A 21,782-nucleotide genomic window follows, 5' to 3' on the forward strand; every position below is an offset into this window, starting at 1 on the left:
TAATGGCTTGGTGGTCTTCCAACACTCAAGCTGTTAAACTGTGATGCCGGAATAAAGATATTGAGATAAATTGAACGCCATCTGGAAAAGTGTATTGATTTTTTTTCTCTCGATACTGTTCAGCAAATGAGCTGATTGAGTGAATCGCATGTGAACGTACTCCCACAGAAGAAAGAGGAGAAAAAAGATGTGTTGAGGACTTGTGCGTTTCCTTGGCCTTCGTTTTCAAACAGTGGTTCAGAGGGTTTTAAATGAGAAACATGTGAGAGAGAGAGAGAGCGAGATTCACCCAAGGCAAAACTCTGTTAAAGACACTGACCTGTTTTAGCTTTTCTTTGATGTGAATTCCACGGTTATGAACTCGTATTACCTCCCTACTCCTCCTCTCCCCTCCTCTCGTCACTGGGTCTCTCTCTCTCCCTTGGTTTTTATCCTCTCTTTTGTTCTCACTCACTCCGCTCTGCAGAAGAACGCCCTGTGTAATAGGACTTCTCGCCACCTCACATTCACTCCTTTTGTCCCCACGTTTTTTCATCTCTCGCTCTGGTTTTCATCGGTTTTCTGCGATGTATTATGGGTAATCGCTGGATTTTACATGTGTCCACACCCAAGCGTATATTTATTGCAAACAGTATTGCAGACCCCTCATCTCATCTGTTGGGGGAGAGGCTGGTCCGTCTCTATCAGTTTCAGATAACCTGCAAACAGATCTGTCAGGTGATGGCACATCTTATAATCTCATATGCCGGGATATCAACATACATGTCAGGTGTCCGTACACAGGTGGCCGTGACATAACACGGGATCTGTGTTTTGGAAATGCATCCAGTAAGATGAGACTGGGTGAGAGAGAGTGAGGAGGTGAGGAGAGGGACTCGGAGTTTATGAAAGCACGAAACAAGGGCAGAGAACGAAGCAGAGGGAGAAGTCAGAGGCAGCTCACAGATGGTGAGCTGTCAGTGGCCGGCTGCGCTTGTGTGTGTGTGCAGTGTTCGTACCATGCATATTTGCGCACGCTGCATGTATGTGTAGCACACGTCTGCCCTTGCTCTCTTGTGTGTATCCGTGCATGTGTGTGTGAGTGTGTCTGTGCCCTCTGAGTTGAGGAGCGGTGCTGTATGTGCACAGAGCTGTTCTTCCCAGATGGCCCTGGCAAACAGACACTGCAAGGCTGGCGGAGTTGGCACGGCGACGCAGTGCACAGTTGGCGCTGCCAGCCACCGTGCTCTCCCCTATGCACCGGGGCGAGGGAACCTGCTGCCAGCCACCTAAGCTCATTGACTGACTCGCAGGCTGTCTCCCAACCGACTTATTCAGTTGGTTAAAGTTGCTCTGTCTTTGTTTCATCTTCACAGAGCGGCCTTCTCACCCTGAATCATGAAAAACCTTCTGAGTGTTCAAGACTCAGTTCTTCATGAAGCGGGTTACCACACAGTGGCAGCGGATACAAAACATGACGTGACATCAGATTCCCGTCACAACATCGCACCTTGAGCGTTTGAAACAGTTTCAACTGCATTGTAATTACATTGTGTGGCTTCTATTGTTCCAGCAAGAGCTTTCATGTCTTAATTTCATTGTCAAATCATTCACAGTGACGTGTCTTAACACACTCCTCTGATCGTGCCGATCTATAGGCCTCTGCTGGCAGGCTGCCAGCACTGGAGGCTTTCCAGCGTAACGCCTTGATGTTTTCTCTCTGTGTGGGGTGAGGAAACAAGCAGAACCATACAAGGTTGAATAAAGACGGAGGATAAAGGAGCATATTAGTCAGTGTTTGTGTGTCAGACACTTGCACACAAATGCATATGTCAGTCTGCGTGTGGGCTTTGGTGGTGGCAGCGATATGTGTGTGTGCGCGCATATGCGTGGGTGGGGAGGACTTTATACATCCCATGTCTTAAACAGGAAGTGTAAACTAAGCACAGATGTGTGTGTGTGTCTGTGTGTGTGTGTGTGTGTGTGTGTGTGTGTTTGTGTGTGGTATTGCAGTTGTCCGCTGTGTGTAAACTGTGTGTATGTGCCTCTGAGGAAGCAGCTGTGCAAGAGGCAGCGAGTGGCAGGTTGGAAAAGCAGAACTAAGACACTATGTGTGTGTGTGTGTGTGTGTGCGCGTGTGTGTGTGTGTTTTTGTGTATGCAGGGGGGGTATTTTGGCCACCCATCTGTGCAAGGCTATTTCGCTACTGTTTCTGCAGGCACACACACACACACACAGTCTCACACAGACACACACACACACACACAGCACAGTGCCAGGCAAGCTGTTCACTAGCTGGCGCTGGCATCACTCCAGAGAGAGTGGTGGCATCCATCTGTAGCACTGGAGAGCGGCTCGGCTGCGTGTCACAGTCTCTCTCTTTCTCTCTCTGTGTCTCTATGTGTGTGTCCATGCCACAGAAAAGCTAAACACTGGGGTTGTCGCGATGATGCTGTTAGTAGTATCGGCGGTGGGTGTGAGGACAGAGTTCAGAGTTGTTAAAAAAGCTGCTGCATTGTTTGATGCCGAGTGGGAGGTTGGTGCGGGGGGGTCAGTGATCTGAGGCACCTCGTGCAGAACAAATATTGCAGCATGTGTCCCACAGCGCAGAGTTAACTCTAATGAAGTCTGAGCAAAGTTGTACTGCCCTGTTCTGAGGATCCTGGCTCCTCAGGGCTGAAAGCAAAAAGGAAAAGAAGAAATGCCAAGCAGTTACTATCCATGGCATGGTTACGGATATTTTATAGCAACATTTAATGGGACATTTTATTTATTTACATATTTATAGCATGTACGATATTTTAAGTATGATGGCACTCAGTGGAGCACATACCTGTGGCCCAGTTGTCCCATTTAATTCAATCAAATCACCCCAAATGACACACTTACAGATTTCAGTCCCCTAAATATGCCTGATATCGCTCATGAACAAGCAATATAATTGAAAACATAACCTTCTTGGCGGAGGTAATAAGAATCATCAATTTCCGCTTTTTCCGCCGGTTGTGCCGATACTGATTTTGTGTGCATGTGTGTGTGTGTGTGTGTGTGTTCCCTCTGCCATCTTCGTCTCTAGCCGTACTCTCAGCCACTCAGAGCCATTAGCAAACTAGGGTCACCATATCACACACGGCCTCACTGGGACACACACGCACACACACACGCACACACACATGCACACACACACACTATGTAATCCTGGAAATGCCCTGATGCGAGGTCACACCAGCCACCACTCTCCGGCTCCCTGCTCACCAGATGTGACTAAGACCCCGTTTTTAAACATCTCCTTCTGCAGGGGGAAAAGAAGGGATGGAGAGAGAGAGAGAGAGAGAGAGAGAGAGAGAGAGAGAGAGAGAGAGAGAGAGAGAGAGAGAGTGCAGAGGGAGCGTAAAAAGAAAAGAGTAGCGGTTTTCAGAGAAGGGGGTGGTGAAGGGGGTAAAGGTTTTTTCCCCCACAGTTTTGCAAATCTGGTTCTACTTAGCCGAGTCCTGGAACACATTTCATAAATTGCAGACATATTTTTTCGGAGCGGTTTTGGGGAAGATAGTTAAGCGGCGGTAATTTCCAACACATGGCAGCCGTCATGTGATATTTTGAAAACACCAGGCAGACGGGTTGTTCCCTCCCCCACCGTCCTCCCCCCCCCCAGGAACCCTCCCTGCCTTACTGTTAAACTCTGCCCTCTTTTTCTTCTCTGTGCTCGTCCTCTGCCTCTTTGGCGTTTGATTTCCCCATCTGTCTCTCATAGTCGCTTGTTATCTCTCGTTTTCGGCCTCCTTTCTTTTTCCCAGCGTCCTCACCTCCCTTTTCCTACCTCGTCCCTCTTTCTTGAACTCTGATTTTACCGCATGTGTTTCATCCTTTCATCCCCTGCTGTTTTTATACCCATCACACACAATAACTGCCAGCATTGTCTATCTCTCCATCCATCCATCCGATCTGCCGGGCCTCCATCCTTCAGCTCTCTCCACATAGTAAAAGATAACCGACATGTAAAACACGAGGGCCTTAACTGTCTGTTGAAAATTGATTTCGCTCCAGATGACGGGGATATGATTCCTTTTATCGTGGACACACACACACACAGATATAAATTGGTTGCAGAGAGGAGCTTCCATCTGGCTGAAGGGGGGGCAGAGCAGGCAAACAGATACAAATTGCCACTTGGGTGCATGTGTGTGTCTGTGTGTGTGTGTGTGTGTGTCAGTGTGTTTGTGTTTAGAGATGGACTGGATGCATCAGTGATTTCAAATTGTGCTTATGCTACAAGGGTCAAGCTGTTCATAGAGGGGTCTGTGTGTTCTTGAGCCACTTACATTGACTGCAGCAAAGCTTTGTGTTCTAATGCATGACTTACAATGACATTTCCATTTATCCATCGACCCAAGAATTCCCTAGAACCTTTCATTGTTAATGTTCGTATTGCTAAGGGCCAAAAGAAGTGCAGTGCTGAATCTGTTGCGATTTGGACTCGTGATACGTTCACTATAAATAAACTTTGAATAAAAAGGCGACCAGCGCCGTGTAGTAGCGGCGGCTGGGACTTCACAACATCGGGCGCATTCATGACAACGGTAATATCAACTGAGGGTTTCTTCGTTCTGAGTCGAGCACTTACACAATTTTGTATAAACATGCTCTCTGTGCAGCAGCGGTGGCGAGGCTTCAGGGTTCTGTGGACTGAGTCCTTTACTTGCTGCGGCTCAATCACTGCAGGTCACTTTTACATTGTCAGAAAGAAAGCTGTAGCCATCATTACCACAGGTCAAGCAAACAGCCCAAACAGGCAGGTTTGGAACAGACTCTGGAGATGCGCGAATCGGCTCTGACATCATTCTAATCCGCACGTATGCTCGACTCATCCACCCACCTGAAGGTGTTATTTTCTCCAATTTAAAGACCCGCACCCGCGTGAACATTTCAAATCTCCACTGTGGCAGAATTTAGGCAACTCGACGCTCTGAATGAGCACTCGCACGCACAGCGCTCGTTGCATGCACAGGATTCTCTTCGTTAGGTGCTGCAGCCGTGGGAATGGGCGGCTTTGTTTCTCCCAAGAAGAAAGCAAAGTTTCCTCTGATGACTCGTCCAATTGGCCTGTTTCACCCATCCACCATCAAACAGAAATGTTTGACCTGCGAATCAAGCGCCAGTCTGCAGGCATAACTGCAATCACTAACAGGCTTTGCAAAAGTAAACATTAAAACTAGATACCTTTTTTAATATGCTGCAACTATATCATCCCTCAGCCACACAGCAAACTGTATATGTATATTAAAGTATTAAAGGTAACCCTGCGGCTGTGCATGGAGCTTATAGAGCATGTGTCTTCAGCATTAGGATGTGCATTGAGCGTTCTGTGTGACTCGTCCTCCGCTGGCACTGAGTCCTGTCTGGGAAAACACCCAGATCCATTTGGGTTCACTTGGCCCTGCGTCAGCGTGGCATCAGAAATCAACCAAACTGTTGGAGGAAAGTCATTTTCAGTCAGCTGCCTTCCATCGAATGGACAAATAGAGCTCACCAAGGCTTACGTCTGATTTATATACACTTTATTTTCCCCGGGAAAACAACATTTGTGTCATTATATTGACATCATGTCGTTAATGGCAGCAACAGCTGCAGCTTTATTCAAAAGCACATTTTTGATAGTTTTCTAAATATGTTGAGCCGTGCTTTGGAAAAATGTCTATGTTTCAAAAGCAAATGCTTCCACTTCCTATCTCCTTCTGTCACTGTGCATATCCTCATGTTTTCTTTACCTCTAACTCGCCCTGACCCTTTTCTTCCCCTCATTCACCCACTTGCTGTATGTTTTCTTTTTCCACCACCCGTTCCCGTCGCCCGTCTTTTTCTTTTACAAGACCCTGTAGTTCAATTTTGCCTGGCAACAAGATGTGGCAGGAATCGGTTCGATTTGAGAGGACGTGTAACGGGCACCGTGAATCATTTTTATTGTTCCTTAACACTTGCTTCCTCTCCTCCTCCCTGCAAGAGAGACCTTATTTTAACAGATGGGTAAAACAGACATTACTATAAATCCTTTTTTTTTTCTTTTAAAGAGTGAAGGGCTCCGAATGTTATTCACAACATATGTTTTATTGTCCAGTGTGTGTGTGTGTGTGCGTGTGTGTGTGTGTAGTCTGAGATGCTCTGCAGGATTTGTATGTTCAGTTTATGTATTTTTGTGTTTGTGTGCATATGTGCTGGCGTGTGTGTGTTAATGTTTGTGCGATGGAACAGATGGTGTTCAGACCTTTGTGTGCGATTGAGAAATCTCCTTATGTCTTTGCTGGCTTGAAAAAGTGTAAATACACAATGTGCGACTGAAGAGAGAAAAATACAATGCTCCAGTGATGTGACTGTGCCATCGCTCATTCACTATTATCCTCAGTCTGTACATATGTCTATGTATTTATGATATTTGGTAACATGGCGCCATAAATCGAAGCAGAATGGATGCAAAACTCTTGAAAATCAGAGCATTTAGAGGGAAAACACTTATTTTGGATACTGCCGTTTCTCACAGATTATTCCTCTTGTGATTCCTCTGTATAAACAGTTATTATGCAGCAGTGTTTATTCTAAAATAAGATAAATAAGATGGCCTTTTTTTCTCATAGTAATTCCTCTATTATTAGTTGGACCTTGTGAACGAGCCATTTTTAAGAAAACCATATTCCCTAATGTAACATATTCTATAAAATGACTGGTTGTGGGAGATGAAAAATGTGATGCTCTCAGATCAGTGGAACACATTAACTATTTAAACATTTAATATTAGTTGGTACACGTCCGCAGAAAAGTTTCTTTCTCCTTTGACAAATTACCTCAACTTATTCATCATAAAAAATTGTCTTATTAAAGATTCCCTTGAGTCCCGAGGCTCCCTCTCTAATACGTTTTTAAAAAATGGCAAACTTGAATTTTTTTCCATCCACTTTGATTGAATGGACTGCGATGAAGACAGGAACATCAAACACCAGGGGAGCTGAGCTTTGAAACAAACCAACATCAATGATTGACGAGAGAGATTTGAAAAGAGATTTACCAGATAGTTGATCACATCCCATGAAGTAACATTTAAAGTCATGATATTTGCGTTAAATAAAATTGCATCCTCATTACCGGAGGCTATTCCACACTGTGCCCAGTCGTTCACTGTAATTTTGTTGGGTGATGAGATGGCGCAGCAGTCGTAAGTGAATGTGGAGCGTTCACTCGGTAGGAATATTTGTCTTCACAGAGGAGAAAGAGAGAGGGATGGAAAGAAGGGTGGGCAAATGAGAGAGAGAGAGGGCGAGAAAGAGTGGAGGAAAAAGAGAGGGAGAAGTCCAAAGGGACAAACTGATGGTGGTGCAGCTCTCCTCTGCATCCTGCATCTGCTGGGGAGGGAAATAAATGAGATGATGGAAATCAGATCTATGTGTGCGTATGAGAGAGAGAGAGAGAGAGAGAGAGAGTTGTGTTGTTTTGCTTGTAGTGTGCACATGCATCCTTGCAGTTCCGTGTATGTATTTGTGTGTTTGTGGGTTTGCGGTAGGGTGTAGCATCCATACATCTTCTTGACAAGCGGGTGGAGTTTGATGGGACATGCTCTGCATACTGCTCCATCTGGCTGCCGATGAAGCTGTGTGTGTGTGCGTGCATGCGTGTGCGTGTGTGTGTGCGTGTGTGTGTGTGCGTGCGTGCGTGTGCTTGTGCGTGCATGTGTGTGCATGGTCTAGAGGAGGGGATGATGGAAAGAGAGGAGAGAGGTTACCACTCTTGCATACCGATAGATTCCTCTTGTTTCTCCGCGTACGCCGCCTGAATCTCAATCGCCCCACCTGTCCCTCAGCTGTGCTCTTCAACACATCCCTCCTCTCTCATTCTCTCCATTTTTGTATCCCTCCCTTGTGTTCATCCCCTGCTCCCTCTCTCTCTCGCTCTCATCTGTACCCAGCACACAGAGGATTCACTACAAGCCGCTATCGCCACCATCTCTGTATCGCTTCATCTATTCCATTACCTATCCGTCCTGCTCCCTCTCTTCCCACATTATTGTGTGTGTACATATATGTGTGTGTGTGTGGGGGGGGGGTATAACACACCCTGAGGCACCATCTTGCACAGACATTGGCACAGTGTGGACATTACCGCTCAATTCACAGGCTTCACGCAGCGTCAGTGCCTCACAGTTGTCACCTGAACGGCAACGAATCAGTGTGTGTGCTGGAGGTATTATGCATGTGTACGTTATATGTTTGTGCATGTGTGTGGGCTTTTGTGTGTTTGTGTGTGTGTGTGTGCAGGGCACGAGTGGGTCACTCTCACGCACACATTTTTCCATTTAACTCCATAATGATGATATCTTATGTCTGACTAATACAATCTTGTGCTCGCGTAAATTGTTTATGTCACAGCCGCCAACTCTGGAAAATGCACCCAGCATGATTGAAATCCATTGTCGTTTTGAAGAATGGGATTTGCCTGTGTGAAGTACTCTCGAGTGGCGTATTACTGCCACTGTTATCACATCATTTTCTGGGTCTCCAACTGTATGATCACAGCGCACGCACACGCTCATGCAAACACATACGTATACGCACAGAAGCAATTGCAGCTTATGAAGTGTGTAATGGAGATTGTTTGACTCCTGATGATAGACTTTGAAGTGATTGTAGCCTCTATGAAAAATATAAAACACCAAGGTTAGGCAATGTTGTCCTCATTTCTCATGGTGATTTGAATATGAAATGACCTCCTCGCTGTGCGCGTGTGATGATGAAATGCATAAGGTTCTGATACAACATTGTAGTTCTGCATCGAGCTAAAGTCCTTTCGGTAACATTTTGAACTGTTTCTCGGGGACCGCGTTCCTCCCAGATATCGTTCATTGCAGCAACCTTGTTTTAGGCGAGTGATGTAACTCGCATGTAACCTTAGAAAAGGCGCGCATCACAAGTCAGCGGGGGGATAAAAATCTCCTTTCTTTGAGCTCGGCTGAAAGGGGCGCACGAGCGGGAGGGCGAGAAAGGCGAAGAGGGAAAGAAAGAGAGGTTTTGCAAACATCGAGGATCACGTAATCACGGCCGATGCAAACGGGTGATGTAAGTGTGAAGACATCCCAGTGAGTGGCAGGTGGTTGTCCAGGGTTTCTCCTCATTTCGAGGATCGCTCTGTGAGCCAGAGACATAGATTGTAAAGAGATTAGGGAAGTTACAAACAAGAGTCATTTGAACTTTTACTTAATGTTAGCAAGGAGAGGAGACGTGAGGGTAGTTAGCGTATTCAAATTCTTAAATTGTATTATTCTCAACTGCTACAAAGAGTGAAAGACAAAAACTTGGCAGACGAAACTGGTGGTTTAGAAACTGGGGTGGATTGAAAAATAAATCCGAGGGGCACAAGAGAGTTGGGAGCAGCCAAAAAATGGTGAGAACCTGCAGGGATTTACACCAAATGATTTCTCGCTATACGCAGGATGCTGACAGTGGTGGCTTCGTGTCCGTGAAACAAGTTCAGCCTCATCCCTCGGGGGGAGCCCATAATTCAGTCAGATATCAGTGTAATTACCTGACACACACAATATGATAGCGGGATAATAATGCATTTACTGAAGTGCCACTACAGCCCCGGTATTCTCATGAGTTTGAGCCTCCCTCGAGTTCCGCTATGACGCTCGATGAGAAGCCACGCGCCAAGTGGCTGTTGTGAGGCTTAAATCACCGTCGACCACGGCGCGATGGTCAATGGGTTTGGCATCTCTCGCCTGCTTGGAGTGCACAAGATGAATCAACACACATTTGGGAAGCTCTCCTCTTCTTTAATAGCCGGTTGCTGCCTCTTCAGCAGCCGTCCTCACCCTCTTCAATCCATTAATTCCTGGACAACAGCACTTCTGAGAAGTCGTAAAGCGAGTTAGGCAAAGTCAAAGCACTCATCGGGCCCCTTTCCATTAAAGCTCCTGCATGTCGATATCTGCCCGGTCCTGGAATATCACCATCCTTCGCCTACAGTGTGCAGCTGATGGGGCGGTAACAGGGCTAATAAATGGACGACAATAGACGTGCATTTAAGTTCAGCCATTAACGTTTAACAGGTGTATTAGTCTGGAGGAGACGCCGGGCTTTGTTTTCAAGGTTGTTTAAGAAGGCTGTTTTTTTTTTGATTTGAATTATGCATGAAGTCGCCTGCTATCGCCGTCAATCAGAGGCCTGTCTGACACATGTCTGTACGTATATATATTTTAAGTTTTAAGCCATATTTGCTCATGAAAAACGACAAATACACAGTCCTATGTGTTTGCAATAATGTGCTCCACTTGCCGGGTGTATTTCTTATTTTTGCCAAAGAGGATAAATTACCTCGTGGAGGGAGTATTGCTATTGATTCAAGTGGCACAGTAATTGCTGAGTGAATGGTTGGGTGCAGCCCTTGTTGGTTAGTATGAAGACATTGATTTTATTCTGCTTATAGTCTCTGCAATGCCCTCAATCAAATCAGAAACAGAGGGCATGGTGCTTATAAATCACAAAAGTGTGTGTGCGGGTTTGTGTGTGTATAAGAGGGGGAATATTGCTGTGTGTGTGTGTGTGTGTGTGTGTGTGTGTGTGTGTGTGTGTGTGTGTGTGTGTGTGTGTGTGTTTGCCGTTTGCATGGATTTCCCCACTAATTCATCCTTTATCCTTCATCTTCTTCACCTGAGGGACTGCGGATGAGTTTCAAATGCTTTCTGGGTTTATGTTTTTCTCTCATCTCTACCCGGCGACTGCCATCCGACGATAACACTGACCCAGGTGTTAATCCTCAATTACAAGCCTGCAACCAGACTCATCTTTCCATACGGCCATCGGGCTCCTGGTGCCACGTGGGAGTTCAGGTGGATCGCAAGTCCAGAATTTTCGTTGGGATATTTTTTTTTGCCTCGCCTTCAATGTTTCAGATTGACTTTTTCATCTTTTATTGTAGAAAAAAAACGTTTTCAAATGTTGTGTCCCTTAAATTAATAACACCCAATGGAATAAAGCTCCAGCCATGTCTTTAAAGACCCCCCCCCCCATGTGCCACCCTCGGGACTGCCGGAGTCAGTGTCTGATTTCAAATTGCCTCGTGGTGATGTGAGTCATTCACTTTATCCGTTTCCTTATCAGGTCTCGAAGATTAATTATAAGATGATTTGGATCCTAATTATATCTCCCACTCTCTAACAATCGACGATGTCCACTGGGCCCAGAAATTACCGCACAATTAGAAGAGGAAATAAACAGAAGTATGGAAAGCATGAGCTCAAAGATCAATTGAAACAGGATAAGTGCAACCATGTGCGATACGGTGACTTCTCCTTATTTAACTTGGGCTGGTTAAGTATATACATATACGGTCTTTGTGTTTGACTGGAAAATGATGAAGTACCTTGGGTGCCGTCACCCGGCCGTCTTTCTTTTAATGACCTTGTATTTTCGTAGATCATATTTTCAGCAGGCACACAGGATGTGATAGCTGGCAGCCAGAGGTAAGACTATATGTTTCCACTGGCCTTTCTGCTGAAGCCCGAGTTTATAAAATAAATAGTCGGATCCAGACTTTTTTTACTTTTTTTTACCGGGGTGAAATTAGAGCAGTAAACCTTTCTCAGTCTGGCCAGGTCGCGAGGATGAATGTGTGTGGAAAAAGGTAGCAAGAGGGGGAAAAGCGCAGACAGTTACCAAATGTGCAGCACAGTGGGTAGACAGTTAGAGGTTTGGACAGTCGCTCCGTTCTCCGTGGCCTCCCTTCATATTTACTCCTCTTTCACCTCCATCCCTCGATCCTCTGCTTTCCCAATCACTCCAGTTTTTCCACTAATCTGCTCTGTGTCCGTTCATGCTGCTCTCCAGGAATTTATCGCTTTCCCCTTCACATTTCATTCCCCATGTCCAAGCTAAACCTTAACATATATTAAGTAGGATGCACTTACATTGATATATTCATTTTAACTGTAGAATCAAACATCTTTTTGGGTCAAACCAAACCTTAAAATTCAACCTTTTCTGCCTAAACTGAAGCTATTTGCAGCTAATAACCCTGAGAGGTTTTTATTTTGATGTGCTGGGAGCCAGATAATTCCCACCTTCCCAGTGACTTTATCAGTCGACCCCTCCTAGCACGGCACCGGAGTGTGCATGGTTTGAGGAGGAGGAGTGTGACCTCTGTCTGGAGAGAGGATGGGATGGTTCTTCCCTTTTCTTTTCCCTCCTCCGACAGAGTTTGAGTATCTAGCTCGGGTTGCGTTTGCCTTGAGGATCTTTGGAGGCTCTCTAGGACAAAAAAAAAATCCACAAGTTTTAACAGGAAAATATCCTCACGACATATCACTGCATATGCATGTGACCTTTGCTGTTCCTGAACGTTTTGCTGCTCATTACACTCTGATAATTGGTGTGTATTTTCATATCATGTGTTTGTCTCGCAGTGAGCTCGATTGTTTCCTTTTAGGGGTCAACATGTGGAGGAAACAGATCTGACCCCCAAACGTTCAACTCAGTAACGGAGCTGCGGAGTGCGCTCTATTTCGGAATTTTCACTGACATCTCCATCTCTCGCTCGCCTGGCTGCTAAAGCCGAGCTGGCGTGACTAAAGTACTTAGTCACAGTGCACCTCGGCAGCAGCGAGCGAGGCAGAGTGCTACTGAGGCTCGGGCCTAGCCAACAGGCTTAGGCTATCCTGTCTCCCGCGTCAGTATTTCTCTTTCATTTTGTCTAAACTTGGCAGCGTGCAGGCAAACAGACGGCACAGAGGAGCACTCACATTTAAGTTGTCTGCAGTGTGTTTTTAAACACGCATGACGGCACGAACATTGAGGGAGAAAATGCAAACAAACACACGTAAAAAAAACCCAACAGGATGCATGTTCATCACGCAAAAAATGCATAGCCACCAGAGGAATGTGTGACTGGGACCACCCTGATTAATGAGTGTGTGTGTGTGTCCTAATGATTATAGCTACAAGTTTCCAATGTCACTGATAGTACTGTTGTTTCTCTCGCTGCTCCTCCCTTCCCTCGCTCCTCTCTCTATGTTTCATCCTCCACCCTCTAAAATCGTTCTTCTTTTCTTTTCTTTTTTTTTTATAATTTCCTCCTCACAATGTGCCACAGAGACAGTTGATAATGGACTGTTGACTCTGCGATAGGCCTGTTTGTTGTGTGCGTGTGTGTGTGTGTGCACGCGTCTTATCCTGCCCAATACAGCACTCACGCCGGGGCACCGCTCTGATAATGTTGTGTTGCCGTTCTCATGCGTTTGATGTGGTTTGGTTATCTGCTGAGCACAAAGCGCCTTAATAAGGTGACAATGGTCATGTAATCGGAAAAACAAAGTTTGGTTTTCGATGGTTTATCTTTGACATATTTCTTATGAGTTATTAGGTTCATGTCCTTTTTTTGAAATGGAATTAGTTCACGGAGAAGATGCCTGTCTGCAGCGATCCTGTCCTGAACAGATGTGACTATACTTTCCAGAGATACAAGCATTAGGGGCACAAGTGTGTGTGTGTTTGTGTGTGTGTGTGTGTGTGTGTGTGTGTGTGTGTGTGTGTGTGTGTGTGTGTGTGTGTGTGTGTGTGTGTGTGTGTGTGTGTGTAATGAGCACTGCAGTCGTTAGCAGGGGGGGGGTTGTCGCCGCTCTGTACAGCGGGCATGCAGGATGGCACAGATGGTGGTGGAATGAGACCCGCGCTCGCTGCAGATTTACACTCGTCTCTCGGGCGTCTGTCTCTGGGTCTCTCCCTCCTCTCTCTCCCATTTCTCATTTGACAGTCTGAGCATAATGCATCAGTGTCATAGTGGAAAGACATATGATGTGGTGAGCCATCTATTTCCACATCTAGTGTGTGTGTGTGTGTGTGTGTGTGTGGGACACCTTACAAAAGCGTTGTTGTTATATTAAATCCTGCCACTGCGGGAATAATGATTTAGCTCTTGCTGGGATGTGTTGCCACGAAATGTTGTTTATTCCCTGTGTTTAATTGTCGCGATTGGTTTGTTATTATAATCTTTTTCCTTTGCTGTCTTCTTCCAGATCGCACTGGGAAGCGCTCCACCATGCCCGACTCACCTGCGGACGTCAAGACACAGTCCAGGTTGACCCCCCCTACCATGCCGCCCCCACCCAGCACACAGGGAGCACCACGCAACAGCTCCTACACCCCCACAACCTGTGAGTAGAGACGGGTTTAGAGTTCTACTGTATGTTAAGGGTTGTGCAATAGAGCAGCAGAGGTGCACGTCACCCGGGATCCTTATAACGCAAACAGTTTTAAAAGGTGAAACAGAGCAGATAAACACGTGCCCTCAGCCCTGTCTCCTCGAAATTATGTTTCTATTCAATTAATCTGCAACAGCAAATATGTAACATGGTAAAATAAGTGCGAACATATGGTTTTTGTATCAATTTAATGAGGATATATTGTTAATTAATGTGTTTGACAAGTTGCAAATTCATTGATACTGAGTATAATCCGACAAAATATCTGATCTTGCGGAACAGTGACTCCAACAATCTTTAACTTTTTTTTACAGCCATGTTCAGGTTAAGAAAACATTGTGATCTTTTTGTGAACATTGTTTAATACAGAGAAACGTCACAGGGACTACACAGACACACTGACACTTCAGCAAAACCACCACCTTTCCATAACCTTAACCAAAGTGCTTTTGTCGCCTGCGCCTCACCACAGTCGTGGCTGTGGGGGAGAAGCTGCGGTGTGACGCTCATGCACTGCGTACGCATGCTCTCCACCTCAACCACCTGCTGGCGACTCTGCTGCTGTTAATAAATGTGGGGACTCGTGCACTGAAACATCTGAATCTAATCCAGCCAACGTTTATCACAAAACACATCTGCTGTTGCAGTTTAGTTCTTATAGAAAGCAGGAGGCAGGGTCGCGTACTGGCACATGCAAAGATATATGATGCTCAATGGTATCGTATGTAAAAGGAAACATCAACATCACGAGACGCTCTTTACAATTTGCACTGAGCTTTTTCCAAATCGCTGTCGTTCCCAGCAACTCCCCCAACAGGTTCATCAACGCCCACGCTTACAAACCCTTGGAGCTTTGCCACGACGCAAACACAGGCCGTGACGAGCAAATTACACCCGGGTATTCACTCCGAAGTACACACTTAACCACTTGCATGAAGAGCACTAGAATCAAAGAATCAAAGGCTCCGTGGTTCAAAACCTTCAATTCTGCATTTGCAGCGCTGCTCCTCTGCAACAAAGGCATTATTTTGTTCTCTTTCAGTCTCTTACTCACCCTTTCTTCATCTCTTGTTACTGCTTTCTCTTTCTCTTTGTATCCGTCTCCCTCGCAAACACTCACACTCCACAATTAACGTTGGGGCTTCCGTGCGATGAGAGAGGAAAGGCCCAGCTCTCTCATTACGCATGCCGAAGGTTTTAACAAAGCAGTATGCTTTGATTTCCACCCGACGTAATTGTTACCAGATGCAGTTTGAGCATCTCGTCTCTCTCCTCTCTTTACAGTGGCGGCTTTGGACGGCGGCCAGAGGGGGAGTGAGTGGATCGCTAGTCAAAACCTAATCTCATTAGAGAGAAAGCTTTATGCCGCCTTGTATTTCTTTGTACACCAACTCCCCCCATAGACACGCGCGCACACACAACACACAAACTGCTGCCGTGCGCTGGCAAGACGGGGGGTCACGCTGTCCCCGCTTGTTTAGACTGCAGGAAAGGAGGGGGAGGGAGAAGGAGGTGGAGCGAGGCAACGTGTCGCCAAATGCAGAAATATGTTTTTAATGAGAGGATGCCGCAAAGGATCAAACAAGTCGGGATGATTGGAAACAAATGTTGAGTATTGTGAATGTTTTCAGTGGAATGTAAACCATTTGAAATCAGTGGTTGAGTCTCCATGACGCTGACCCATGTTGGTGTTAGCCAGTCTGGGTTTTAAGTTGTATCTCGTGATTTATATTCGGCAAACTAAAATTCAGAGTTCCCTTTGCACAACAGTTTGTTTCCATGGAAATGATATTTACCCAAAACATAATCGTTCTCATTTTGCCCGTCTTTCTCTTGATAATTATTATATATGTTCTTGACTCACGCAGTAACCAATGGCAGCAGCCACTCTCCCACGGCGCTCAACGGCGCTCCGTCTCCCCCAAACGGATACAGCAACGGCCCCAGCTCGTCCTCCTCATCCTCACTGGCCAACCAGCAGCTGCCGCCGGCCTGTGGCGCCCGGCAGCTCAGCAAGCTCAAGCGCTTCCTCACAACTCTGCAGCAGTTTGGCAACGACATCTCGCCTGAAATCGGCGAGCGGGTCCGCACATTAGTGCTGGGACTAGTGGTGAGTAGCTACTGTGTGTGTGTGTGTGTGTGTGTGTGTGTGTGTGTGTGTGTGTGTGTGTGTGTGTGTGTGTGTGTGAGAGCTGCAGTTCAAAGGGCTCATTGAGTGAAAGCTGACACCAGGTCTAACCTGAGCAGGAATAAGTGAATCAATTAGTGGGTTATTTGAGAATGACTCTGAACATTTGTCCAACGTACCTGAAGAGCCAGATGGAAAAGGGTTTATTGAATCCCCCCAAAAAAAGTTTAAATAGTGTCAGGTTAGTTGTAAGTCACAGAGATGAGGAATTAAGCGACTTAACGCGGCTAATGAAAACCACCAGGGGGTTTATATTCGCTGTTTTATTTTCTTGCGCTAAAAAAAAAATCTCACGCATCTGCTCCTTCAGGCATGAGAGTAAAATAAACACCTGGAGAGATTTGCACATCTACTTTCGCAGCACTTTCTTCATCCTAACAACAAACACCGAACGTATGTTGTTGACTACAAAGACCGACATCAAATCACCAAACTACCATTTTTATGCACCTGATCCACTCTGGATTTAACTGTGTTACATTTATTTAAATTGAAATACAACGGGCACGAGGCGATAAGGATTAAGCTTCTTAATTTAACATCAAACCTGAGGTTGTGCAGGTTCCTGATAAACGTCTGACTCAGCCGGTTGCAACATTAAGACTTTAAATTATTTATTTGTAGTTATTTAGAGAATAAATATATTGAATTGCAATGGGAAAAAAATGATGGTTGTAGCTTTAAGAGGATGAAGAAATCGAGATCCAGAGAATAAAGACAGTGGGATGTTCGATATCAAAATGAAATAGCAATCAAAGAGTTTAAAAGCAACATGTTCAGTGTTCATAGAATAACAACTGGATCCATGAAATGTTCAAATTACAGCGTGTGCAGAGATGTTTTCCTCACCAGAGATTTCTTCATCAGTAAAACTGCAAAAAATACAAATCAAGCACCGCAAGACATCAAAATACATTCAATCAAACAGAGGCTTGATGAGACAGATGCATCTCTGCAGCCTCGCTGACACGGTTCTATCGAGGCTACATCACCGGGAGCTTTCGGTATAAAATACATGTGCAAATCTAAATATTTACCGCACGTCTGTGTGATCTGAGGAAAAATCTGAGCGGGGCGAGCAGGGGAATACAGAAATAGTGATTGAACGTCGTGCAGAACGGAGGAGGCGGAGGAGACGGAGGGAGGAATTCTTTTAATTAGCCACACAGAGCATAGCCTCCTTTTGGCTTCACCGTGTTTATTTTTCTCACCGTCTACATACGCACATGCCTCTCCTGTGTCCTTGCAGCACACCACCCCACCACCACCACCACCTCGGTGTCTCTCTCCCTCTCTCTCTCTCCCTCCGTCCCTCCCCCTGCCTCATTGAAGAGAGTGACACTGTTAATTAGCTGCTTGTGCGCTGCAGAGAGGGAGGCTCGGGAGGTTTCACTAGCTGTCAAGAACAGCCCCGACGCAATCTGGGCGAACAGATGTAAGGCTGAATGTAACAAAATTCAGGTCTGGGAAATAAGGCTGTGAGAGTGTGGGGAGGAAAAAATAATATCTGCAGCTTTTTTTTTCTTTTTTTTGTTATGTTTCCCGTCTCGCTTGATTTTTTTCCCCCCTTTGTTTGTATTTTTGCTTGTTATAAAGCAGATTCTTCTCCCATGTGCACGCTCACCTCTTTCTTCCTCTTTCTTCCTCTTTCTTCCTCTTTCTCCCACCGTCTCTGCAGCTTCGGAATACTTCATGTTGAAAATTAAAAATAGTGTCGCTGCCGTCTTGTCAGGCATTATCGTGTGTGTTGCACACAATCAAAGAAGAAAAGTAGACCTTGCATGTGGGAGGGGGGCTGACAAACTGAAATCTATAACCCACTTTTAAAAACATACACGGACGTGTCTCCTATTTGTAACTATACACGCTAAATATACAACCTCCACCTCCCTGTCTACTGCCTGCTCCACTTCACGCAGGTATTTTAGTCACGTTGGTCGAGACAGTTAGTCTGAGGTAACACAGGCGAGGAGCATTATGGCACCAGTGTGACAGGCTCTCATAGACTGTGTTGATAAGGACAAGGATGCCATTACATGTACGCAACAGAAAACATGTGTGTGTGTGTGTGCGTATGTGTGTGTGTGTGTGTGTGTGTGTGTGTGTGTGTGTGTGTGTGTGTGTGTGTGTGTGTGTGTGTGTGTGTGTGTGTGTGTGTGTGTGTGTGTGTGTGTGCCGATGTGAAAATAGACTGAAAAGCCCACAACTGCAATTACATTTTTAGACACATCAAAAAACAATGATGAAGTCCACTAACATTCATTATGAAATACATGTTTTCGAAAAAGATTATACTTGGTTTAAAATAAACACATATGTTTTTCAGTGATGTGACTCCTGCGTTTGTATTTGTTTTGTTAATTGCAGGAGATGTGTGTCTTTGCTTTCTGCGGCTCCCTTCACTGTGGCCTGCACATGTGCTTCCTATTAGAAAAAAAACCAAAACGTTCACTCCAGGCCAGGATATAGCTTAGCTTCCAATAAGTAATATTATCACCTAATGCCTTCCACATGGATTCATGTGTTTTCTCTCTCTCTCTCTCTCTCTCTCCTTTAGAATTCCACGCTAACCATCGAAGAATTTCACTCCAAGCTCCAAGAAGCCACCAACTTCCCGCTGCGACCCTTTGTCATCCCCTTTCTGAAGGTACATATTCAAACTTACTACAGAGAGTCACTCTGCCTCATCAACCAAATCTGGAAAACATTTAGCCAGCACGTGCTATTTATATTCCAGTTTACTCCTTATTTTAGATTCTCTCTTAATCTCTCTCTTATAACTATCCGTAACCTGTTTTTTCCTGTTTATCTGTTTCTCTGCAATTTTTTGCCTGTTACGTAATCAACCATTTTTATTTCTTTGGTCGTAAGCTGTTCAGACGTGTAACTTAAAAAAAAAGTCCAGAAAATGATGCTCTGACGCGTTCACAACATCAGGAAAATGTCAAGAATATTCCGACGAGAGAGAGGAAATCGCAGTGTTTGTGTTTACAGCACATCAGCACAGGCGTCGGCCCGCATTTCCGAAAAAACTCGTGAATCATGTTGACATCTTCATCTGCATCTTCTATTTGTGTCGTGTCAGTGTCCACTCGCTCGCTGTGAATTCTCTGGACGTCTTCCTGCTGTATTCTCACATGGACTCACTCAGACATTTTCCAGACAATTTACCAGGAGGGCTGGCAAGAAAAGTTCCGGAAAAGGTCCAGAGCAACTGACTTGGACATTTGCATTCTCAAACACAGCCCCTCTGGATATTTTCAGGAATATCTCCAGATGTCATTGCATGTCTGAAAGCAGCTTTAGTTTCTCCTCTAAATTAAATACACAAGTCACACTTTTTTAGTTCCCTCTTTTTAAACCTAGAGTTGGCAACTTTTTCCTCAGATTATAATTTATCTGTTCACTGTTTGAACTGGAAAGAAGTTTTTTTTTTTTTTTGGAAGAAACTTAGCTTAACATGTGCTGGAACAGAGCAATGTGGGTTTGGCACGAGGACAACGTCCCCCTTTCTTGTGTTCGCTTTCCAGCCTCCTTCTTTTCTTTCTCTCCGGCTTTGTCATCGATTCTTCATCCCACTAAGCCACATTTTCAGCGCGTATTTCCCATTTCCAGCCATTAACAAGGTACATTACAGAGGGCCGAGCACTCTCTTAAGCATCCAGTCGTGACCTTGCCTCAGCCCATTTGTTGCCGCTCACCTTGTTTCATTCACTCAGCAGTGTGCCTCACATCTCTTTATTCCAGTCGGAGGAATAAATGAAGTGGGATGTTGGTTTTTCTATATCAGGTGAAATAGTGACCATTTTGTGTCAAGTGGGAGCGCACTCTGAAAGTCAGCATGATTTAAAGGGCTTACGCATTTTTTTTTTGTTCAGTTTCCTTTCAGTCCTCTTCTTCATTCCTCTCTCTCTTTATTCCTCTTTATCTTCTCTCCATCTCTTATCTGTCCCTCCGCACGCTGCCGTTTCCGTTTGTGACAGTCGTGAAGCAAATGTAATTTTAGAAGACAAGACATTGTGCGATATGTAATGTCTGTGTGCGTGCACGAGTGAATATGCAGATGTGTGCACGTGTGAGCTGACATTCACAAGCTTATATTATCCACCGAGGTCCTGCTCGGATGCGGGCGGCAGAAATTGGTCCCACTAGAACCTCCATTACTGGCTGTTAACAACACAAAGAGGGAGTGTGTGTCCTCGCTCTCTCCTTCCTCACGTCCTTCCCTTACCCTTATCCTTTTTCTCTCATCTCTTCATCTTTCCTCCTAACTTACCTCCTGATTTCTCTGTATCCCATTCCTGTATCTGTTTATCCACTGTGTTCTCTCCATCCATCCTCCAGTCCCTCCTTCCCTCCTCGTCTCCTCGCCAGATGGTTAGCGAATCACTGGGATGGCTGCGGAATCAAAGATGCAACTCTTTCTCTTTTTCTTTTTTTTTTTTTCTCCTCCTTCGCTCCTTCTCTGCCTCTCCCTCTCCCCAGTCTAATTTTAGTGTCTTCCCACTGCGGGGCCTTTAATGCCAGCTACCATATGGTAGCAGAGAGCGGTTGGAGGTGTGGGGGAGCTTTTATAGGTGCGTCAAAGCACAGCTGCAACAATGCGTGTCAGGGCTCAGACTTTTTCATTCCGCTAATGTTAGACTGAGCCGACCCTTTCCGTCCCCCAACATCCTCACCCACCCACCCATCCCACTCAACTCCTTTCCCCCTTCTCTTAATACTAAACCACAAATTGGTTGGGACTATTTACTGGAAGGAGGCAATCATAAACCGCACAGCTCCAGTGACGTGATGTGCTGGCGGGACGCCCGTCACACGAGACAACTGGCTTCAGAAGTATCGGCGTTGTCTCTGTTTTTCAAGTTGTGCTTTTTCGTTCCCGTCTTGGCTGTCGAGTGGTTTGTTTTTCTTGTGTCGCGCGGGAGTGAGAGACGTGCTGCAACACAGAGGAATAAACACATTTAGCACAAGAGAGAGCGGTGATAGGAAATAATTGAAACAGGACAATCCAGACGTGCAAAGGAGCGATTCTCCAGCAAATTACACAGTGAGAGAAAGATGATTAAGTGCAGTATATCCTGTGCGCGGCATTTTCTGATTTTATTTTTTCGGCTCCATTTGACAAAATGACAGTTCCAACATTTTCTCAATAAATCACCCGGAGCAGATTTCAGCCGCTGAGCGAACACTACTTGAGGTTTTCCCTTAATACAAGTAGATGTTGGTTTACCGTGACTGTACAGAAGCAGATCTCTGCACTTTGTCATGTGAAAAATGATCCGGTCTCGTCAGCGGTCTGCTTTACTTGACTCAGTCTTTTTGTTAATGCATCCCGCATCTCTGGCAATTAGGATGACCTCTAATTAATGAAAGATGAGT

At 45.3% G+C, this 21,782-nt stretch overlaps 1 protein-coding gene across 8 annotated transcripts in view; it reads left to right on the forward strand.

The window, feature by feature from the left end:
• The window catches only part of runx1t1 (RUNX1 partner transcriptional co-repressor 1), a 54,557-nt gene that overhangs the window by 20,276 nt on the left and 12,499 nt on the right, over positions 1 to 21,782 (forward strand). For all 8 annotated transcript variants that reach the window (XM_035183267.2, XM_035183273.2, XM_035183269.2 and 5 more), the window contains exons 2-4: positions 14,027 to 14,164; positions 16,081 to 16,322; positions 18,958 to 19,047. In XM_035183267.2, the coding sequence (XP_035039158.1) occupies positions 14,027 to 14,164; positions 16,081 to 16,322; positions 18,958 to 19,047 (470 nt within the window). The remainder of the gene's footprint in view (positions 1 to 14,026; positions 14,165 to 16,080; positions 16,323 to 18,957; positions 19,048 to 21,782) is intronic.

Source organism: Hippoglossus stenolepis, chromosome 17 (genome assembly GCF_022539355.2).
Source record: "Hippoglossus stenolepis isolate QCI-W04-F060 chromosome 17, HSTE1.2, whole genome shotgun sequence".
NCBI lineage: Eukaryota > Metazoa > Chordata > Actinopteri > Pleuronectiformes > Pleuronectidae > Hippoglossus > Hippoglossus stenolepis.